The 20945-nt window shown below is 36.1% G+C and overlaps 1 protein-coding gene across 1 annotated transcript; it reads right to left on the bottom strand.

Annotated features, from left to right (window-relative positions):
* Positions 1-12202: 12202 nt before the first annotated feature.
* On the bottom strand, positions 12203-15673 carry LOC112193236 (heparan-alpha-glucosaminide N-acetyltransferase). Its single transcript, XM_024333306.2, has 13 exons — positions 15249-15673; positions 14990-15127; positions 14565-14646; positions 14370-14446; positions 14144-14259; positions 13932-14043; positions 13729-13845; positions 13411-13502; positions 13252-13318; positions 13061-13142; positions 12864-12955; positions 12625-12768; positions 12203-12529 (listed from the first exon to the last, which is right to left on the bottom strand). The coding sequence occupies exons 1-13, from the start codon at positions 15531-15533 to the stop codon at positions 12383-12385; spliced, it is 1551 nt and encodes a 516-aa protein (XP_024189074.1). The 5' UTR covers positions 15534-15673; the 3' UTR covers positions 12203-12382.
* Positions 15674-20945: the final 5272 nt, after the last annotated feature.

A 20945-nucleotide genomic window follows, 5' to 3' on the forward strand; every position in this document is an offset into this window, starting at 1 on the left:
TTCTATCTCAGTTTGTGAGTCTTGAGCGGTTCCTTTAGAACAGGGCTCTTGGATTGTAGGCAAATAAATATCCTGTGCCCGTTGAATCCAATGGAGTAAAATCGAGCTCGTTCAAGTCTTACATCCTGAAAGGAAAGCAAGAACGTATTAGTTTCGGAGTCAATGCTTCCACGAAAACTAATATAAGATTTCTGAGCCTTAATGCTACCAAGAAATCGATTTCCAAGAATATTTGGATTAGACCGAAACAATGATGTTTAAATGGTCAAAATCTATGCTCACGAACGCTCTTAGTCCGTAGCATACGAACGCTCTTAGTTCGTTAAATCGATGCTTACGGACGCTCTTAGTCCGAAGTCTTACGAACGCTCTTAGTTCGTTAATTGCGTGAATCCCCACGATTCCGCTTTTCAAGAATCGAACCCACGTTATAAGAAAGGTGGGATGTAGAAGAAGGGAGGTTTTCAAGTCCCCGAGAAAAGAAGAAATATTTAAATTTCGAATTATAGGAACTTCAAAACTTACTCTTTTGAATACTTACTTGTTGAAAATTCGGAGCAGATTCTGTTCTGAACAGCTTGTACTTCGATTGGTGTACAGATCTCAATATAACTCCGATAAGGCTGAAATTCGGAGGTTAGATGGAAGAGACAGAGACGAACAACTTTGATGAAGAAAGTTTTTCGATCTGAGCTTCCGAACTAGACGTTTCGAGGCTTGCAAGAAGACGGATGTGCACAGGAACGGGAAAAAGATGCAGTGGGTGTGCGTTGGCTTGTTTGCGCAGCAGTGATGCTTCGATGGCAGCAGGCTGGAACGCAGGGCTGCAGGAAGGGGGGCAGCAGGGGCTGCTGTGCAAGGATTGCAAGCGCACGGTGATAGGAGCATTTTAATGCGACTTTTTAACTGCATTTCCCTACATTTCTTACGTTATTTCCTTATTAAAATCCTGTTTAGGAAAGTTTCCATTCTTTGATTGGGAAAGTTCCTATTTGTAGAAAGTTTATATTTTTGTAGTTTCTATTTATCATTTTTAGTAAGTTGCCATTTTTCATTTTAGGAAAGTTTCTATTTTTCTTATTAGTTTCTATTTTTAGGACCTCCAAGCAAGTGGAAAATCTTGAGGAGGAAAATCAAAGTTGCAACCAAGTGGAAAATCTTGAGGAGGAAAATCAAAGTTGCAAGCAAGTGGAAAATCTTGAGGAGGAAAATCAAAGTTGCAACCAAGTGGAAAATTGAGGAGGAAAATCAAAGTTGCAAGCAAGTGGAAAATCTTGAGGAGGAAAATCAAAGTTGCAAGCAAGTGGAAAATCTTGAGGATGAAAATCAATTCAAGTTGAACAAGTGATAAACAAGTGGGAAGATATTTTTTACAAATTTGTCTAACATATCTAGCCTTTCATTTATGTTCATCTCCACCCTCCATTCATCATTTTTTGGGCTATAAATACACTTCTCCTCTCACTCTCAAAACACATTCCTTCATCCATTCCATCTCCTTGTCTCACCATTTCCTCTCCATTTTCCTTAGTCACCATTTCCTATATACATTCCTTCATCCATTTCATCTTCTTTGTCTCTCCATTTCCTTTCCATTTTCCTTCTTCATTCTCTAGTTTTAAGTTTCTGCATTTTCAAGCAAGGAGAGGAAGAAGAAGAAGGAGCCGTGAAGATCATATCCTCCATCATCCACCTTGAAGGCTTGCTTCCAAGATTCAAGATCCAACCATCTAGCTATCCATCTCCATCTCCACTCACGGTGTAATTCGTTCATTTTCCTTGTAACCTTTTTGGTTTCCTTGTTTGATTTCGTATGAACTTGTTTCTAGTTAACAATAATGTTTAGGGCAAAGTTTAAGCCCAATTTCTATGTTTAAATAAAGTTTTCGAATTCTATAATTGTGATTCTAAGTTGCTTATGTGAGTTTGTTCGATTAAATTTGCTTTACAGAAAACTTTTATATGTTTATCTTATTTGGGTCGACACTTGTAGGATTTGCATGTAATTGGTGCTAGGTTTAAGAACATGAAATCGACTTTTCGTTTTGTGTAACTTGAATCAAAAGTAGTAAAGGTTCTGGACAATAATCGAATTTAATTGAAGAGGATTGCAATTAGGTGGACTTTTCCATAACTAAGTTGTACACTTGAGTTGATAGCCTTTCTCTATGTCTAATGCGTTGAACATGTCATGATTGACTAGCTTTCTAGGGCTTGATTGCATGTTTGATAGGATTAATCTAGGTGCTTTCGCTTAGGTTAATTAGCATTGAAAAGTAAAATATGGGAAATCATTTGCTTTCGAATGTTTCACATGATCAACTCCTCTCTCATGACTTGGAAGAACAATTATAGGGTTTGAATCGAATTTGATTACATGGAATTGATTTTGATCTTTGTTCCTTGCGTTCCACCCTTGTATATATGTTTTTACATTTTCTTTATTTTATTTATTTTAATTTTAATTTTAAGAATCCTAATCCCCCCCCTTATTTGTGTTTACTTGTATATATTTATTCTTTATTTTATTTTGTAAATAATACTTTATTATTTTAATTCTTTATTTGTTTATACAATTGTATATATTTATATTCTTTATTTTATTTTTGTAAATAATACTTTTCTTTATTTGTTTCACAATTACAAGTGTACCCTCAATCCCCGGAATAGAACGATCCCTACTTGCTTATACTACTATGATATTTTTAGGGTTAAATTGCGCGCTTGCTTTTTAGCGCATCAATTTTTGGCGCCGTTGCCGGGGATTGAAAAATCACTTGCTAAATTGTGTCATTTATTGTATATATTTGTTGTATATAAATTGTTTAAAACTTAGTTTAAATATTATTTATATTATTGAACACAAATTTTAATTGTAGGTTGTAAATTGAGAGGAATAGGTGAAGTCTCTTTTGTTAATATTGGCCTAAACCCCTTATTGGTACCTAGCTCAGGTCCCTTAAGGTTGAGGGCGGCCTTTATTAACACTTGTTGAACTGTCTTCACACTTATGAACTTTTCATCTTAGTAAGTATAGCCTATGTGGAATGGTGTCTAGGAAGGGGACAACGTTCATGACGGGTTTTTGAATCCAGAAGTGCTTGCAAATGGGCCTAAACCACTATGTGGGAGTAGCTCATGCCAAAATGGATTTTCCTCTCGTGTTCGTCCTCCCCCACCTGGCCATTTCAGTAAGGTTGCCCAAACGATTTGAAAGGGAGTTTGTGTCTAGGCGACTATACTTGGGCCGCACGTCCACTTGATTTACCGCTTGGAATTTGATTCGATATCAATAATGTTTATAATAAAAGAAATACTTGTGAATACTCTATACGTGTAAATTATTTTGTTGTTTCACACTTTAAACTTGTAAAAATACTTTTCACGTTTTATACTCACTTGTATACTTAACTTGTGTCTTATGTACAATATACTTGTTAATTATACTTGTAGTTTGTAATTAATAGTTATACTTGTTTTTATTTTGTATTTCTTTGTTAATTATAGTTACTAACTTTATTTAATGTAGGTACCGTCTGGCTGCAAGACGTAAAATACAAGCGCTACTTGGGAGGCAACCCATGCTCAGATTTGTTTTCTCTTTCCCTATTTCTTTTTATTTTTCAATTTTTCTCTTTAGTTTTTATTTTAGGATTTGTTTTCGTAAATGTCTTCTATCTATGCTTACTTATTTCATTGCATGCTTTTAATTAATTACATTGAGGATAATGCAATATTTAAGTGTGGGGGAAGAGATTTATATTTTTGTCTTTCATTTTGAGTCCTATATATATATTTGTCTTTTATTTTTGAGTCCTTTCTATAAAAAAAAAATATTAAAAAATATTAAAAAAAAAATTGCATTCATTCAGTCTTATTTACAAAAAAAAAAAAAAAAAAAAAAAAAAAATTAAAAATTAAAAAAAAAAATATATATAATAATAATAATAATAATACTAAGCCATGTCTGCATCTCTGTAGGAGTTGAGACTGAGCTAAAGGGAAATGTGAGAGCCACCGCCATAATCGCCACCTACCTCGGAAGTAGTCTTCATGTTGCCAAAGATGTCCTCACCATGCATGGGGAATAGTGGAAGGGTTTCAATCTCCTGGTGATCTCCTCCTCGTTGTTCCATGAAAGATTGTCCTCCTGTTGTGCCAAAGGAGGTAGTACTGGTATTAGTGTTGAAGGGTGAGGAGGAATATGGGTCAACACCATAGCCGACACGTGACCCAAAGTTTAGATCAATGGATCTACCATCATCAGTAGAACTAGTGGATCCAAAATTGAGATCGAGAGATCCACCAACCGGAACGTTCCGAAATTCCTTCAACTTCTGCCTCTCACGAGCCTTGAGGTTCTGGAACCAAAAGAAGACGTTTTTGTCCTCGATCTGCCCATACTGTTTCAGATGGAGGCAGATCTCTTGAATCTGCTCTGGAGTTGGGTACTTAAAACCCTTATCATAGTAAAGGCCCTTGAGGATTCTTAGTTGAGGCGGTGTGGGAGCCCACCGGTTATTAGTCCCGGCTGCTTGGTTGTTTCCTCCATCCTCGATTTGTTGCTGGGTCTGTTGCTCCATTAGTTGCAGAGTTTGTGGTTCCATGTTGATGAAGAAAGGATTTGAGTTTCGAAAGAAAGGCTGAAGGGTTGAGAGAGAAAGGCTGGAACTCGGAAGAATTTTCTTTTGGAGTGAACAGTCGCTCAGAATGCACCTATTTCTAGAACGAGTGAGCAGATCTCCACCGTTGGATCGACGATCTCTGAGATTAAATCTACGCGTTGGATTAAAGTCACCCAAAAACACGGAAAAGTTGTTGACGCGTGAAGGACACATGGGGGAACCAAACTGATCTCGAGGAGCTGTGACAGATAAGCTACAGCCGAAAGCAGGTATGATTGCCGTAAATTAAGGAAAAGAAAGGACGCGTGGGGGAATCAAACGAATCTCGAGGACCTGTGACAGACAAGCTACAGCCGAAAGCAGATCTAAATGCCATAAATCCAGGAAAAGAAAGGAATATTTACACGTGGAGGAGTTTCTTGGGCCGTGAACTGTCATAACTCTTCTCCTTCCCGGAGAAGCTTTGTTAAAACCGTGTGCCTGTTGAGATTTCTACCCTATTTTGTGCTTTACATATACTTCCTTTTTTGTCTCCTCCAGATTTTACTAAGGTTTGTTTAAGCGTGCAGTTTCAAATTCGTTCTACTTCCTCATGGCTCGAACCAAGGTAACCCCTCGCAGGGGCGTCAATCAACGCCGTGTTCTCTCTTTGGAGGAAGAAGGTCGTCAGGCGGCCACTAGAGCTGGGCTTACTCGTCCATGGGACCATCGTCCTATCCGTGAGCGTACCCGCAGTCCCCCTCCTCTGCCTCGTCGCTCTCCCAGACTGCATCCCGGAGAGTCTTCTTCCTCACCAGCTGCTCGTGCTCCTCGGCCTATAGCCACCCTGGAAAGCTTGTCGGATTCGATTGATGATTTGCGTTCCTCTCTCCGCGATGGTATTATGGTGACAGATTGGAGAGTCAATTGCATGATCGATTACATCTCTGAGATGAACTGCTCTTTGATCCGCTGTCACACTGTAATAAACAAGCTTGCTCAGGAAGTCAATAACTTGCAGAGTTATCCTCCTGGGTTTCCTCGCAAGGACGCTACTGCATCACAACATGAGGACCCGCCTCCGAAGGCTGAAACCAGCAAGAGGGCTGCCACTCGCCCGCATACCGCTCCTCCAAAGGAGTAAATGGAGGTACAAGTCTAGGCTGAAAGACTTTAAACATTAAGCGCTGCATGGGAGGCAACCCATTTCAACTGTAGCTGTGGAGGAGCCATCAAACGCAGATTTGCTTTCTTGAACTCTTCCTTCTATTTTATTTTCTTAAATTTTAAGTTGTTTTAGGTTTCGTTGTGTTCATTTTCTCTTCTATGCTTGATTTATGCTTTGCATGATTTATATTTGTTTATACATTGAGGACAATGCATGAATTAAGTATGGGGGAAGGGTTATTGCTTTATTGTGTTTTTAGTAGTTAGTATATAAAAAAAAAAAATGAAAAATAGTTGATGTTGGATTGTGTTTTTTGTGTTTTTAATTGATGTTGTGATACACTAAGGTATATTGGATTAAACATAGTCTTGAAAAAGGGTAGCTGTTTCAGTCCCATTGCACATCGAGACTCCCTGTTCCCGTACCTAAGTGTTGAAATTAAATTATTTAAAAAAAAAAAAAAAAAAAAAAAAATTGGTTACTTTTGTTTTTGTTTTTGAGTCTTATAATGCCCTTTCAACTGTCTAGGATGATTCTATATCTCTGAAATCATGATTAAAAGAGGATCACAAAATTGAGATGATTTTTAAAATGGTATTCTTTGGTTAATTGAGATATATGAAAAATGCATGCATGTGTAGTGGATATGGATTTCGTAACCTTGGTACAGAATATGAGCATGTTAGGATGAGTTTTGATTCATAAAAGCCCATGTGAGATATTTGAGCCATGTCCCTTTTTCTTGGAGTGATAAATGAAAAACATATTCTTAATTTCTTGGCGATGTTTTGATGATCTCATTACTCTTTCATTTGATTGATTGCTTGCCATAGATTAAGTTTGATGGACTAGAGAATGCTAGAATTCGCTCTTGTGCTTGTTGAGACGTTTGTCAATACATGGCCCTGATTCTGGAAGGGATAGAGGCAACCTAGGAATTATCACCATTGCCAAATAAGCATGTGTCCCTATTTGTGCCCGTCATGGGACTCCCTTAGATAAACCCCTTTGAGCTTACATTAAGCCTTTTCTTTCATCACCCTTAAATCCTTAACCCTGAACCTTAGTATAGCTACACTCCTACCCTTTGTTCTAAAAACTTAGTGGAGCTATATTTTGGGACTTTACTTGAGGATTTGGCATTGAGAAAGAAGATTGAGAAGAGGTGAAAATTCAAGTGTGGGGGTAGACTTGTCCATGAAAAAAAAAAAAAAATTTGTGAAAGCCGTGAAAAATGAAAAGAAAAGAAAAAAATTGTGTACGGCTAGAAAAGAAAAGAAAGAAAAATGTTTATGGATTTTAGTCCCCCATACTTAGTGATTTTGGAGTTTACTTTGAACTGAAGGCCCACTACAGAAAAATTTGGCCTTTGTCCATTCCACTATAGTTCTAGGGAAGTTTACAATGAAGATTTGACCCAACATGAAGACATTAGGCCCTTTTATGTTACCTCTAGGGAAAGTGACGTTTTTGCAATGCCTTGGTGGATTTCTTGAGGTCTCTACATCTACATAAGCTCTGCTAGGTTTTTAGGACACTTTGATAAATCCTTACCTTTCAATTCTTGAAACCTTGAGCCTTAGCCCCACTACAACCCTTGATAAGACCTTCTTGATCCTTAAGATGGGACAGCCTTTGATTTGTGGAGATGAGTTACAAGAGTTGAACCTATGGCTTGGGTCCATCCGTGCAAGTAGTTGATATCCTTCATGAGATCTTTTCAAAAAAAAAAAAAAATTATATTCACAAAGTGCTTTTCGTTTCTTATATATGTGAGCTATTTGATTGCCTCAAAATATTTTCTCTCACATATAATTGAGTGATTATAAGCTTTTAAGCATTGTCTTGAATTCTGAGAGAAGAAAGAGTGGATATACCTTGTGAGGATATGAATCATACTTGTTCGAAGCATGCTTAACAGAAACCATCACCATTGTCACAACCAAGTCCTACTTGTGTATGTGTGGATTATATGTTTTAATTAACTCTTGAATATCTACATATTGATTCTTGGTTGAGTGCTAATCTTGATGTTGTGAAAGTAGGAGATTTCTGAGACAAAAAGTTGAAGGGCAATAGAGTCATTGTTTTTGTAGAGTCTTTAATTTTCGTTGAGTGTTAGTGTGTGTCTTAGTGTGATTTTGCTAAGGGACTAGCACAAGCTAAGTGTGGGGGAATTTGATAGGAGCATTTTAATGCGACTTTTTAACTGCATTTCCCTACATTTCTTACGTTATTTCCTTATTAAAATCCTGTTTAGGAAAGTTTCCATTCTTTGATTGGGAAAGTTCCTATTTGTAGAAAGTTTATATTTTTGTAGTTTCTATTTATCATTTTTAGTAAGTTGCCATTTTTCATTTTAGGAAAGTTTCTATTTTTCTTATTAGTTTCTATTTTTAGGACCTCCAAGCAAGTGGAAAATCTTGAGGAGGAAAATCAAAGTTGCAACCAAGTGGAAAATCTTGAGGAGGAAAATCAAAGTTGCAAGCAAGTGGAAAATCTTGAGGAGGAAAATCAAAGTTGCAACCAAGTGGAAAATTGAGGAGGAAAATCAAAGTTGCAAGCAAGTGGAAAATCTTGAGGAGGAAAATCAAAGTTGCAAGCAAGTGGAAAATCTTGAGGATGAAAATCAATTCAAGTTGAACAAGTGATAAACAAGTGGGAAGATATTTTTTACAAATTTGTCTAACATATCTAGCCTTTCATTTATGTTCATCTCCACCCTCCATTCATCATTTTTTGGGCTATAAATACACTTCTCCTCTCACTCTCAAAACACATTCCTTCATCCATTCCATCTCCTTGTCTCACCATTTCCTCTCCATTTTCCTTAGTCACCATTTCCTATATACATTCCTTCATCCATTTCATCTTCTTTGTCTCTCCATTTCCTTTCCATTTTCCTTCTTCATTCTCTAGTTTTAAGTTTCTGCATTTTCAAGCAAGGAGAGGAAGAAGAAGAAGGAGCCGTGAAGATCATATCCTCCATCATCCACCTTGAAGGCTTGCTTCCAAGATTCAAGATCCAACCATCTAGCTATCCATCTCCATCTCCACTCACGGTGTAATTCGTTCATTTTCCTTGTAACCTTTTTGGTTTCCTTGTTTGATTTCGTATGAACTTGTTTCTAGTTAACAATAATGTTTAGGGCAAAGTTTAAGCCCAATTTCTATGTTTAAATAAAGTTTTCGAATTCTATAATTGTGATTCTAAGTTGCTTATGTGAGTTTGTTCGATTAAATTTGCTTTACAGAAAACTTTTATATGTTTATCTTATTTGGGTCGACACTTGTAGGATTTGCATGTAATTGGTGCTAGGTTTAAGAACATGAAATCGACTTTTCGTTTTGTGTAACTTGAATCAAAAGTAGTAAAGGTTCTGGACAAGAATCGAATTTAATTGAAGAGGATTGCAATTAGGTGGACTTTTCCATAACTAAGTTGTACACTTGAGTTGATAGCCTTTCTCTATGTCTAATGCGTTGAACATGTCATGATTGACTAGCTTTCTAGGGCTTGATTGCATGTTTGATAGGATTAATCTAGGTGCTTTCGCTTAGGTTAATTAGCATTGAAAAGTAAAATATGGGAAATCATTTGCTTTCGAATGTTTCACATGATCAACTCCTCTCTCATGACTTGGAAGAACAATTATAGGGTTTGAATCGAATTTGATTACATGGAATTGATTTTGATCTTTGTTCCTTGCGTTCCACCCTTGTATATATGTTTTTACATTTTCTTTATTTTATTTATTTTAATTTTAATTTTAAGAATCCTAATCCCCCCCCTTATTTGTGTTTACTTGTATATATTTATTCTTTATTTTATTTTGTAAATAATACTTTATTATTTTAATTCTTTATTTGTTTATACAATTGTATATATTTATATTCTTTATTTTATTTTTGTAAATAATACTTTTCTTTATTTGTTTCACAATTACAAGTGTACCCTCAATCCCCGGAATAGAACGATCCCTACTTGCTTATACTACTATGATATTTTTAGGGTTAAATTGCGCGCTTGCTTTTTAGCGCATCACACGGGCGCGCGGGCTGCAGCGAAGGCTCGGCTAGCTCGGGCTAGGAGCTGCTTTGTGAATGAGTTTTGGTTTTCTGCTGTTTTGTGGTTAGAGTCGTGCTGATAACGTGTTTAAGTATAATGTATTTGAGAGAGATTGATGAGAGAGATGTATGTCATTATAGAGAATAGGAGCCCTATATATAGGGATTACAAAGTGCATAATCTAATGTTACAAGGAATACCAATCCGTGTAGGATTAGGAAATCTAGAACCTTCTCTCCTATTGCTACTCCTAGTTTGATAAGGCACACTAATAGCTGATTTCCTTCAACATAGTCTAGTTTCCCATAGTCTTTATGAAAGGTGGATTCTTTGCTAGTAAAAGACCAATAGGCAGGGGCGGATCCACGTATAGGCGAGCTTAGGCACTTGCCTAGGCTGGATTTTTTTTGTTTAGCTTAATATATATATGTTGGCTGAAGGAGGGACGCACATAGGCAATGAGTGGGGGCAAACTCACGTTTAATATATATGTTGAGGTATAATATATATATAGATAATTGATATTGTTTCACAAAGCACTATGCCACTAATCCACTATCATTCATATATAATTGTATATATGTAAAGGCTGAAGCTTGCCATGCTTTTTGCCATTCCCAGATCGATGACCCCATTTCCCACATTTCTGATTCTTTTTGTCATTTCCAGACTACCTCATTTCCCATTTCTCCTTCTTTTTGCTATTTCCAGACGACCCCATTTCCCATTTCAGCATTTCTCATTCTTTTTGTTCTATCGAGAATCCCCAAACAAGTGAAACAACCAAACTCAATTCTTCCAGTCTTCGATAGTCCGACTTCGACTCTCTGCCATTCTGCAATTCAATCTTGGATTGATGATCTTGATTCTTGAAGGTCAGTTCTTCATCTTCTAGTTTACAATCCATTTATGCTACTGATATTCATCAAATTAGAACAAGTAAGGTCCATTTATATGTATTTTATTGTTCAATGACAATATGTTTTATAACAGTATGAACTATGAAGAGATGTTTTATACTGTGATTGATAGACAACTTTCAGACTTGAATGATTGTTTTAATGAGGTAAACTCTGAGCTTCTTTTTTGTGTTGCAAGTTTAAGTCCAGATAATTTATTCTCCGCTTTTGATAAGCAAAAGTTACTCTGTCTTGCCAAATTCTATCCAAGAGATTTTTCTGAAAGAGATGTCTTATCACTTGAAGACAACCTTGATATTTATGCTAATGAAATGCGATTCAACAATGAATTTTCTCAATTGAAAGGAATTGGTAGTCTTGCTAAAAAATTGGTGGAGACAGGAAAGCACAAAACACATGCATCAGTCTACAAGCTTCTAACTTTGGCTTTAGTTCTACCGGTTGCAACAGCTTCAGTGGAAAGAGTATTCTCAGCTATGAACATTGTGAAGAATCCACTTCGTAATAGAATGGGAGATCAATGGATGAATGATAGTTTGCTTGCTTACATTGAGAAAGATATATTCAATAGCATTGGTAATGATGCTATAATGCAGCGTTTTCAAAATATGAAATCGCGCCGTGGACAATTACCGTCTCGTACTAAATTTGTAATTTAATATTTTTTTAATATCGTACAAATTTAGTTGAATCTTGCCTTACCTGACATTTACTTCTGGATCCGCCACTGCCAATAGGTATTTTAGGTCAAAAAGTTCTCCCACTTCCACAAGTGCACGTAAGGTTTGAGCTCTAATTGAGTTCAGTCCAACTTGCGCACACTCAATCGAAACTCAGGTAAATGCTAAAGCATATTAAAGAATAAAACCAATGAAGAATCTATCAGAAATTAAAAAAAAAAAAACAAAAAATCAATTGGAAAAGAACCATGAAGGGTACAAAGGAAGTGTGTGAATTTCTCGAGAAGCAACTACTATACAGTCTGGTTTTTATCTTCTTGCAACTTATGCTTCTATAGCTTCCAGTACATTCTGTATATTCCAGAATGTGATTTCAGTAAGTATTTGAGTTCAATCTCAGCTCGCTTCTTTTCAAGCTCATCCTGAACGAGGTAAATATGAGATCAAAATTGAACTGTGGCCCTATTCTTTAAAATATATTGGATTTAGATTTTTATGAACTTTGTGAATGCCTTTTGAATGTTTGTTAGCTTTTAGACTGTTGTAGTCCCAGTCATAACTTTATTAGTCATGTTTGCCATCTTTATGGAAAGGTGAAAATTCCGTGCTGGTAAAGGTGTCTCAGTTCACAAAGTTTCCCAGCTTCCACGAGCACAGATAAGGTTTATGTGCTCCTATTTCATTCTGTCAAATTGCACTTTGCTTACAAGATGGTCAAATTGCACTTTGCTTAAAAGATGGAAGCACTAGATGAATTTAGATAAAAGCTGGTACATATGTACTGAAAGTTTGATAGTATACTACTTTCCCTAACTAATAAGCAAATAGAGCAACGTACAGAAACAAAAAAAAATTTATTCACCAGAAAATGGATAAATAGAAAAGAAAACCAAACTGAAAAGAACCCATGAAGATTGTACATCTTGTTGCAATTTTTGCTTCTACAACTTCCAATATATTCCGAGTTTGTGCAATATGCCAGAAACTACTCCCCAGAATGTAATTTCAGCAAATATGACATATAAGAGGGTTCCTAGCCTCTCTGAGTGCCATACATTGTTAAACACATGCTCCTGGATCCAATACACCTGTTGAGTAGAGTTTTGTTCCAAGATTCATTAGATTAAGTTTACATGAAATTTATGTCAAAGCAATTGAAATCTGATATGGTTGTACTACTTACTAGTGTTTTGTCTGGGGATTCATAGTACCATCCATTTACGAAGCCTGCAAAGATGCCTTGAGCTGCCATCACAAACACTAGCATTGCATTCATTCCTATCCATTCCAGGAATAAGAATGGCGTCCGATAGCCCCAAACATCAATCTGTTTGCAAATAAAACATACGGTCATTAATTCCACAAGAAGTGAAAATATAGAGTACTGCTAGCGATAGGTTGAATAGATTAATTGTTTTATACCAGTACGTAAAACCCAGAGAAAACTAATCCAGCTGCACCAGCTGTGAAACAGACATAGCTGAAGCTGTAGAGTTGCTTATTGATAGGAATTGCTGCAAGAAAGTAGGCAATATAATAAGGGCTTATAAAACATAGATGGCCTGATGGTTCATTATAATTTGAGGCAGAGAGATTGCTTGATGGTCAAGGAATCTCACCATCTGTAAAATGTAGAATGATGCCTATGATAATTAAGACAAGCCCCATTGAGACCCATTGTTTGAGCCTCTCTGCGTGACCCTGCATCAGAATTGAGAATCCAACTTCGTCATCCGTATTGAAGTTTCCAAATTGATTGTAATTAAGAAGTACTACTAATATGAAAGCTTTGAGAGAAACGAGTGGTAACCTTGAAGTGGATCAAAATGTGTCCGTAATGGATGCCGATCGTGCCACTAAGAATAGCTGAAATGGAACTAAGAAAGAAGCAACAAATAAATGTCCGTGTCTGGCTCTTGTCATCATAACTTTGAACTTTTAATTCACTGGTGTTACTTGATAAGCATACCTCAAAAGGCCTTCTGGTTCAAAAGGAGCTCTGCACCAACTTGGAGCGCCCTTTCTAAAAGGACCAGCGCTGGGAGCACTAAGTGTGCATGCCTACAAGTTGTCACAATAAATCATATTTATCAACAGAAAGCTCTTTTTTTTCTCTCCCAATTTCAGTCTTTAGCATTATGCTCATGTCTATATCTCAACTACAACCTAAACTCACAGCACTTTACCCCTAAATTAAAAAGGAAAGAGATCATTGGATCCTTCTTTGGTAAAAAAAAATGCAGAATGATTTTATTTAAGTCCTGCAGCATCAAATATTAGAGCTCACCTTCAAACGGCTCCAAACAGGTTGATTGTAGAGATGGTTTATACCCCAGACCTGTCGATCCACGTATCCAACTGCATTGCAAGCAGGTCCTAGATGTCCTCTCATCCCACACTCAACCTGAAAAATAAAGCATTGTCAGATATCATAACAGTTATAGTGAAAGTTTCACATATGTTGTCATTTATTGAACAAAATTAGCATACCAAGTATTTCTTTGTTGAGCCATCGTCGTGGTGTACCACAAAACTCCAATCCGGAACATAAAGCGAAAATGTTGTAATCATGTAGACCAGGAAGGCAACAAATCCTCCAATCCTGGATTGTAAGAAGCAAATTAATAGTGAAACCTGAAACCCTTGGGCAGGAACTCAAAAGGGTATATAAAACGAATTGGTTAATGTGTTTTAACGCTTACCACTGCCATCTATATGCTGTGAAAATAGAGACCGGTCCAGATTCAAGAACAGTTGGTCTGAGTTTGGTGGTAAATGTCTCTATTAGAGCAACAACACAGTAAACCAATGCTATTCTCTGTTTATCATAAACAAAGCACACAATGCACACACACAAAAACGAAAGAAGAATATTAGAATGGGAAAAGGTAATATAAAAGAGTAGGGGTTAGAGGAAATTAAACACACCTGGAGGATGCCAAACCATCTAATTTTTTTCATGTCAACTCCATAAGCTAAATCATAGGGTGCATGAGAGTATCCACCTAAAAATTGATGCAAACTACTTGTTTGTTAAACAAATAAAGTAGACTTCTTCACTAGTAAATAGTTAAATACCCTTTTCCTTGACAGAGAAGGACAAAATCTAAATTTTCCAGTTACCTTGCAAAATGATTCCCCAAAAGAGAAGCTTTATTGTTCTCAGAATAATCTTCTTGATGGCATCACTGGTCTTGGGAATTCTCTGCAAAGAAATTGACAATTGACATGCATGTATATTAACTTGCATACAAACCAATAATTTGGGGAATTATTTTGGTTCACTTAACCATCGCCACGTATGACAGCTTTCCGAAATGAATGTATGCCAATAAAACATGTGTCAAACCATGTAACAAGTTAGCCTCATCCGTCGAATATAAAAGAAAATTACAAATTTTAATACACAGCTTGAATTAAAAGTCAAGCAAAGTCAAGACAAGCTAGTATGAGAAGAATCCCTTACTTTGAAAACTAGCCATTTCTACCTATAGCCTTATAAACCGAAGTTCTAAAACACTGAAAGAGGAATTGTATATACTATATACCTTAAGAGCAAGGGCAATGGCGACACCAACTATGAAGAGGAAGAAGGGCATGACAAAGTCAGCCAAGGTGCAGCCATTCCATGGCGAGTGGTCAATACGCGAGTATGCTCCCCCGGCATCATCCACCAATATCATGACCTTCACATACACACCATCAGCTTAATTACACTATATCATGCAGTCTAACATGTTCGTATTATTGGACTGTGAATTAGTATAACTAGATAGAGTCTTGTCTCTTAAGTAGTAATAAACATACCACAATGGTAAGGCCTCTGAATGCATCCAAAGTAGCAACCCTCTTGCTCTTCTGCTTAACCTGCAGTGGTTGTTCCTCCTCACCCTTGACTTGCTCCACCTCCCGAGGCTCCGACACAGATTTCTTCTCCTCCAAACGGTCAATTATATCTCCACTTCCACCACTTTCATATACTACTTTCTCAGTACTGATCAAAATATCCTTCTTATGCTCTTCTTCATCGACTTCAGGCACTGGTTTATTCCCGAACCCTTCTTCCAACCTCTTAGCATCGTCCTCCACCATAGTGTTTAAGCCCGGCCCTTTTTTCTACTCTCAGCACTGAATGAAATTGGATAAGTAAGCAAATTCAATTATAGTAACAGTAGTTGTACGTGAGAGGATGCAGGAAGAGCAAGATTCAGCAAGACAACGGCTATAGAACAAGAAGAGGCCGGCCTTCGTTGTCTTTGACTGGAGGCAATGGGCCATATTTATAGTTAAAGAGAGAGAAATTAATAATGTAGGTGATGATGATCATTGTATATTTACGAACGAGTCGGACAAATCAAGGAACTTGACAAGAAAGACAGAAATATGGTCCGGATTGGATTCCATAGTACGTGGGTACGTTACCTATAACAGCTTCGATCTGTAACTATACCCTCGGACAAAATGGATGGTTAATTAGCAGGCTCATTTCATTTGATATTTCATTATATTAGGATAAACTAGTGCACAATGCGTTGTGAAACCTGTATTTTGGTTGTTCGTGGACTCCAATCCTTGACTGTATTCTATACATTCATAAATGCATTCAACCTATCAACTTCATTGAGGTCAAATCATACTACAGAGATGAGTTAACATGTATAGGTCTGAAATATGGAACAGTCTATGATAACAGGCTAACAGCAGTATATCAGTTCCCTACAATCGCAGAATTTAGCAGGCCGAGCTAGCCTACTCATGCAGGGAACCAATCTATCTCTACTCTCTAGAATAAATTGGTCTACTTGATATAACGTTATACCGTATATAGAAGAACTCTTGAAATACATGATATTCCATCATCTTGTACACATTGTACATTAAATAAATTTCTTTTTAGTAGCTTATACTTGTGGAGTCTTGTGATTGTTTCATACGGCGTAAAAAAAAAATCATTGATGTTTCAGTTCCAGAATCTATAAACAAAGAACAGTACACTAACAATTGGACCGCTAGGAGTGTATATATATATATATACACAGTCCGTCTCAGAAACGGACGTCCGCTAAGAAACGGATTTCCATATTTAACCCACTTTTCGATCACATTTTCATATAGTAACCGTTCAGTTTTTAGGTCTTAATGTATATATCACTTATACAAATTTTCAACAAATTGGCATCAAAAACTGTAATTTACCATTATAAACACGAACGGTTCCGGTTTGACAGATTCGGTCAATTCTTGTAAATTGCAGTTTTGGATGCCTTAACGATTATCAATTTGACCGAAAATTTGCAGAAGTGATCTCTACATTATAACCTAAAAATGAACGTTAAGATGTGAATGTGTAATCGAAAAGTGGGAAACTGGAAATTCGTTCCTAAGCTTAGGATAAAGTGTATATATAAATATATATATATATATATATATATAGCTGGGATATTTTTATTTTTGAGTAAATACAATGGGGGAAACAATGGCATTAGTCTTGATAAAAGAAAGAAAAATAAAAACAGATGTTTATTTTGGTTTGTGGCCGGACCGTACCGGCGGACCCTTGAACTAAATATTCCAGAATTCCAGCTCACGCTTCTGTTTGTTATTCGAATCCAACTTTGTTGAATCTCCAAGGTGATCCGGAAACCTAGTTCTTAAGTTCTATAAATATATACCAAATCAAATTAAAAGTCAATAAGCAAACTAGGTCCTTGGAAAGCCGGCTAATACGTAGTACTTCATATATACAAATGTATAAGAAGTGATCCTCATAACTGATGCGGATAGGAGGGATTTGAGTAGAGGATGTATTCTCAGGTTGTTGGGAGATACTGAGACTACAACGGGTCAATCCCGAAATATGTAATCGTTGGTTTGATCGAATAAAAATTGACTTTTCTAAAAAAAAGAAGTGATCCTCATAACACACACACACGCATCATCACCATCATCCCGAACCAGTCCTGCATGCGCTAATGTGTCCAATAAAACTCTCTCTTATCAGATATATTGGATGGGCTTTTCAAAAAAAAAAGAAAAAGATATATTGGATGGAATTTAGACTGATCCAATTTATATATACTGCATTGACATGCAAATTATGTTATGGATCTAAATACATCTTGTGTAAATATTATTTCTTAGAATTAATTTCATATTTTCTACATGAGATTTACACCTAAAATTATTTGTTTGTGCTCTTCAAATTTCATTATGCTTGGTTACACTCTTCACCAGTAGCGCGCGGCCGAGCTCGAAAGGGTGTTCATAGCAAATTTCTGTTTGGAAATGATGTGTTTGTTGTCGGGTAAGAGAGTCAAAAACTAGTTGTCGACAGTTCGCGAAGCAATTGATAGATCATAGTTGTCGGCAGTTCAGGAAGCAATTGATAGATCATATATGAGTTAACTATGATTGATCAGATTGGAGAGAATATGGTTATTTGTGATCAAAATTACCAATTTAGGGGTACAAACAATTTTAAATATTAAATTTAAGGAGGTAAAATAAATTTAGCTCTTATTTATTTGCTTATACAAAGTCACAATTAATCATAATTGAATGAAGCAAATTTGCATCAATAAATTTCCATTATATAGAATACTCTTGCCAAATTAATATTAGCGAACTGTTATTGTTAATGTATTTACGTATACGTAACAATTGTCGTTTATCCTTCATTAAGTTCAATATTTATGGCAATTATCGTCAAATCTTGATGCCATAAACCCATCATCTATTGCGTGATCCAAGGTAATTGAATTGTCAAATTATTCCAGTACAATTCAAATCTCCTCTGAAATGGATTGCGACGTATTTTTGCTTGTCCATTTCAATTAAATGGATCTGCTAAACAAGCAAAAAGAAGAAAGAAACGTTCTCATTGACTTACTTGAGGTGCCCATTCTTTAACAAAAGAAGAAGAACGGGGTGTTTTAACTTGATTCGATGATAGCTGACTGAGTGGTGGAATGATGGAAAATGAGTGAGCATGAATCACTCATAATAATCATGGGTCGGTTCCTACGAGAACTGATTCTCTGAAAGCATCTCTTGCAGCTCAATGGAACCTTATAAATCCATAGCACTTGGTCCCTTTGGATAAAAGGTTTCTTAGACATTCATTCAATAGTGAAGATGACACGGGAAGAATTTGGAGTAGTACGTGGTACATGTTCTCTTGCGAATGGAATTTTTTTATTATTTGAATGGAAACCAGATTTCAAACTAGGTGCTAATTAATCCTCTTCAAAGACATACGTAAGTGTGGATTCGAATTTCTGGATCAAGCAGGATTACGGCATCCTCTCCATATTATGGAGATTGCCCATGGAGTAGGGACAGCATTGCACATCGATAAAGCGACGAAAGAACATCAATTTGGTTACTATGCCCGCATCTTAGTTGATATTGTATTTAGTCATCTGCCAACTTCTCTTATGGTGGAAAAATATAGTCATTTTTCTCTGTAGGCATTGCTTATGAGAACTTGTCAAGTGAGTTTAAGGAACAAGAGAAGCCAAGAGGTCGCTCTCGTGACGATCACCATGGTGAGTGTAGTAAAGGTGAAAAAAAAGTTTGTCCAAAATATAGGGTCAAGGCTACTCCGAAATTTTTATCACATGTTGAACAATCAGAAATTGGGATTGCTTCTCCAGAGATTATCCACATTGAAGATACCATTGAGAATGAGGTATCCAAGGAGCTATTAGATCCATTCGTTGCTCAAAACACTAATAATAGGCTTTCTGTTTTCATCTATTGATGAGATTGAGCCTATTGATTCAAGTGTGACTGTTGGCTGTTCCAAGTGAACCACAATAGATAGCACGGCTCCAACAAGATCTACAGGTAATGTCAATGTTTCCACTAGTAACGGTTTTGAGATCTTTGCTCAAGTGCAACAAGATGAGCTCATTGCTGCAAATTAATGAATAAGAGATAGTTGGACTCCACTTAAACACTTTGGTTGACACTGAGGATTTTGTTTTAGTAGAACATAAGTTCAAAAGCTTTGTTGGGATGATTTGGAAAATGAAGAACCTTTTGGTCATACACTTTATGCTCAATCTGAGATTAATTACGAAACTTAGTTTGATGAGGGTGAACCAACTTCAGATGAGAATATTTTCCGCGCTCTCCCAAAACCTCAACACAAAAAATTCATGGTAACTCGATCGACTGAATTCCTGAGTTGTAGAAGTTATTGATTCATGTAAAAAAAAAAAAATTGAAGAAACATGTTTAAGAATTACCACCCTTTTTTATTTCGAAATGATTCCAACTCATTTTTCATGTTTGCTCTGTTTGGTTTGTGACATTCATATTACCACCCGTGGCTCAATTAGGTTTGGAGGATAGGATACCCGCAATACGGTAAATTTCACGTGTTGAGAATATATTACGAATTTACGACCCTTTTTGTATGTCATTTTCTTTGAACACAAAATCGTCTTTGTTGAATGATGCATCTAATGATGTCATAAATTTCTTTTCTTCTTCGTTGTTTTCTTTTGCTACGTTTATGACTATATTCATATTTCAATCTGTGAGGGTGATCAATCATGAATGTGTTTATGAGGCTCCAAATGGACCACGAATGATAAACACAAGCACCTCCGAGCCACAAATCGATCTAAATATGTAATTAGGTCTGTCATTGGTTAGCTTTCATTTCATGATTTCAATATCTCTACCAGCTGGTTTTGAAAGGGAGCCCTGGCCTCTTGGTTTTGCCACTGACCATTGCTTTCGGAAAGTTGAATTAAAAGAAGAGAAAATTAGATAAAAACCCAAAAAACAAAGCTCCTATTAAGAAAAACTCATCCCTATATTTTCTTTTAATTTACACCCAATTCACATAATTGAACATTCCTTATAGGTTTTAAATTTATAATTAAGATTTTTCACGTTTTTTAGTTTGACTTTTTTGTCCTTCTGATTGAATAAATAAAATATTCCTCAAATATAGCTGTTGACTATTTTTTGAATTTAAATATTTAGAACTTAATACAATCAATTTAATCCTTGATTTTTCTCTTATTTAAAAAGATTAATTGCCCGAATTATCCTATATTTCTTCCTTTCTGATGTGATCTATATATTTGCTATTTTTTAATAAATATAGTTGTGTATCATCAGATTCTGTTATATTCCTATTATATAAATATTTCTCTTTTTCGACATGATTAAACATCCTCTCATTAAGGTATGTTATTTTGCTTATCTGTTCTAATAGGTGTAGTTATACAATTATTCCATATTCATTAATTTTCTAAAATGGTCGAGTTAATGTAATTAGCTCATGTAAAATGTATTTGATGTAGATTGATTGCTTTAAGATTTTTTTTTTCCACCCCTACATTTTTCTTCACATAGGTGCTGATTCTATGGGGTGGTCAAGGACCACATAATAGTTATGTGTAACTGTAGAGTTTGCTTAATATATAATTATCCCTTAATTTTGGCACATTAATTTTGAATGTGCAAGAGTTTTTGCACTATAAT

Source organism: Rosa chinensis, chromosome 3, assembly GCF_002994745.2.
Source record: "Rosa chinensis cultivar Old Blush chromosome 3, RchiOBHm-V2, whole genome shotgun sequence".
In the NCBI taxonomy this organism is placed as follows: Eukaryota; Viridiplantae; Streptophyta; class Magnoliopsida; order Rosales; family Rosaceae; genus Rosa; species Rosa chinensis.

Coding starts and splice junctions, on each gene's coding strand:
- LOC112193236 (XM_024333306.2), bottom strand. CDS start 15,533: ATGGTGGAGGACGATGCTAAGAGGTTGGAAGAAGGGTTCGGGAATAAA. Junction 13,503..13,728: donor CTGTTTGGAGCCGTTTGAAG/GTGAGCTCTAAT, acceptor GACAACTTGTAG/GCATGCACACTTAGTGCTCC. Junction 12,530..12,624: donor AATCCCCAGACAAAACACTA/GTAAGTAGTACA, acceptor TCTACTCAACAG/GTGTATTGGATCCAGGAGCA.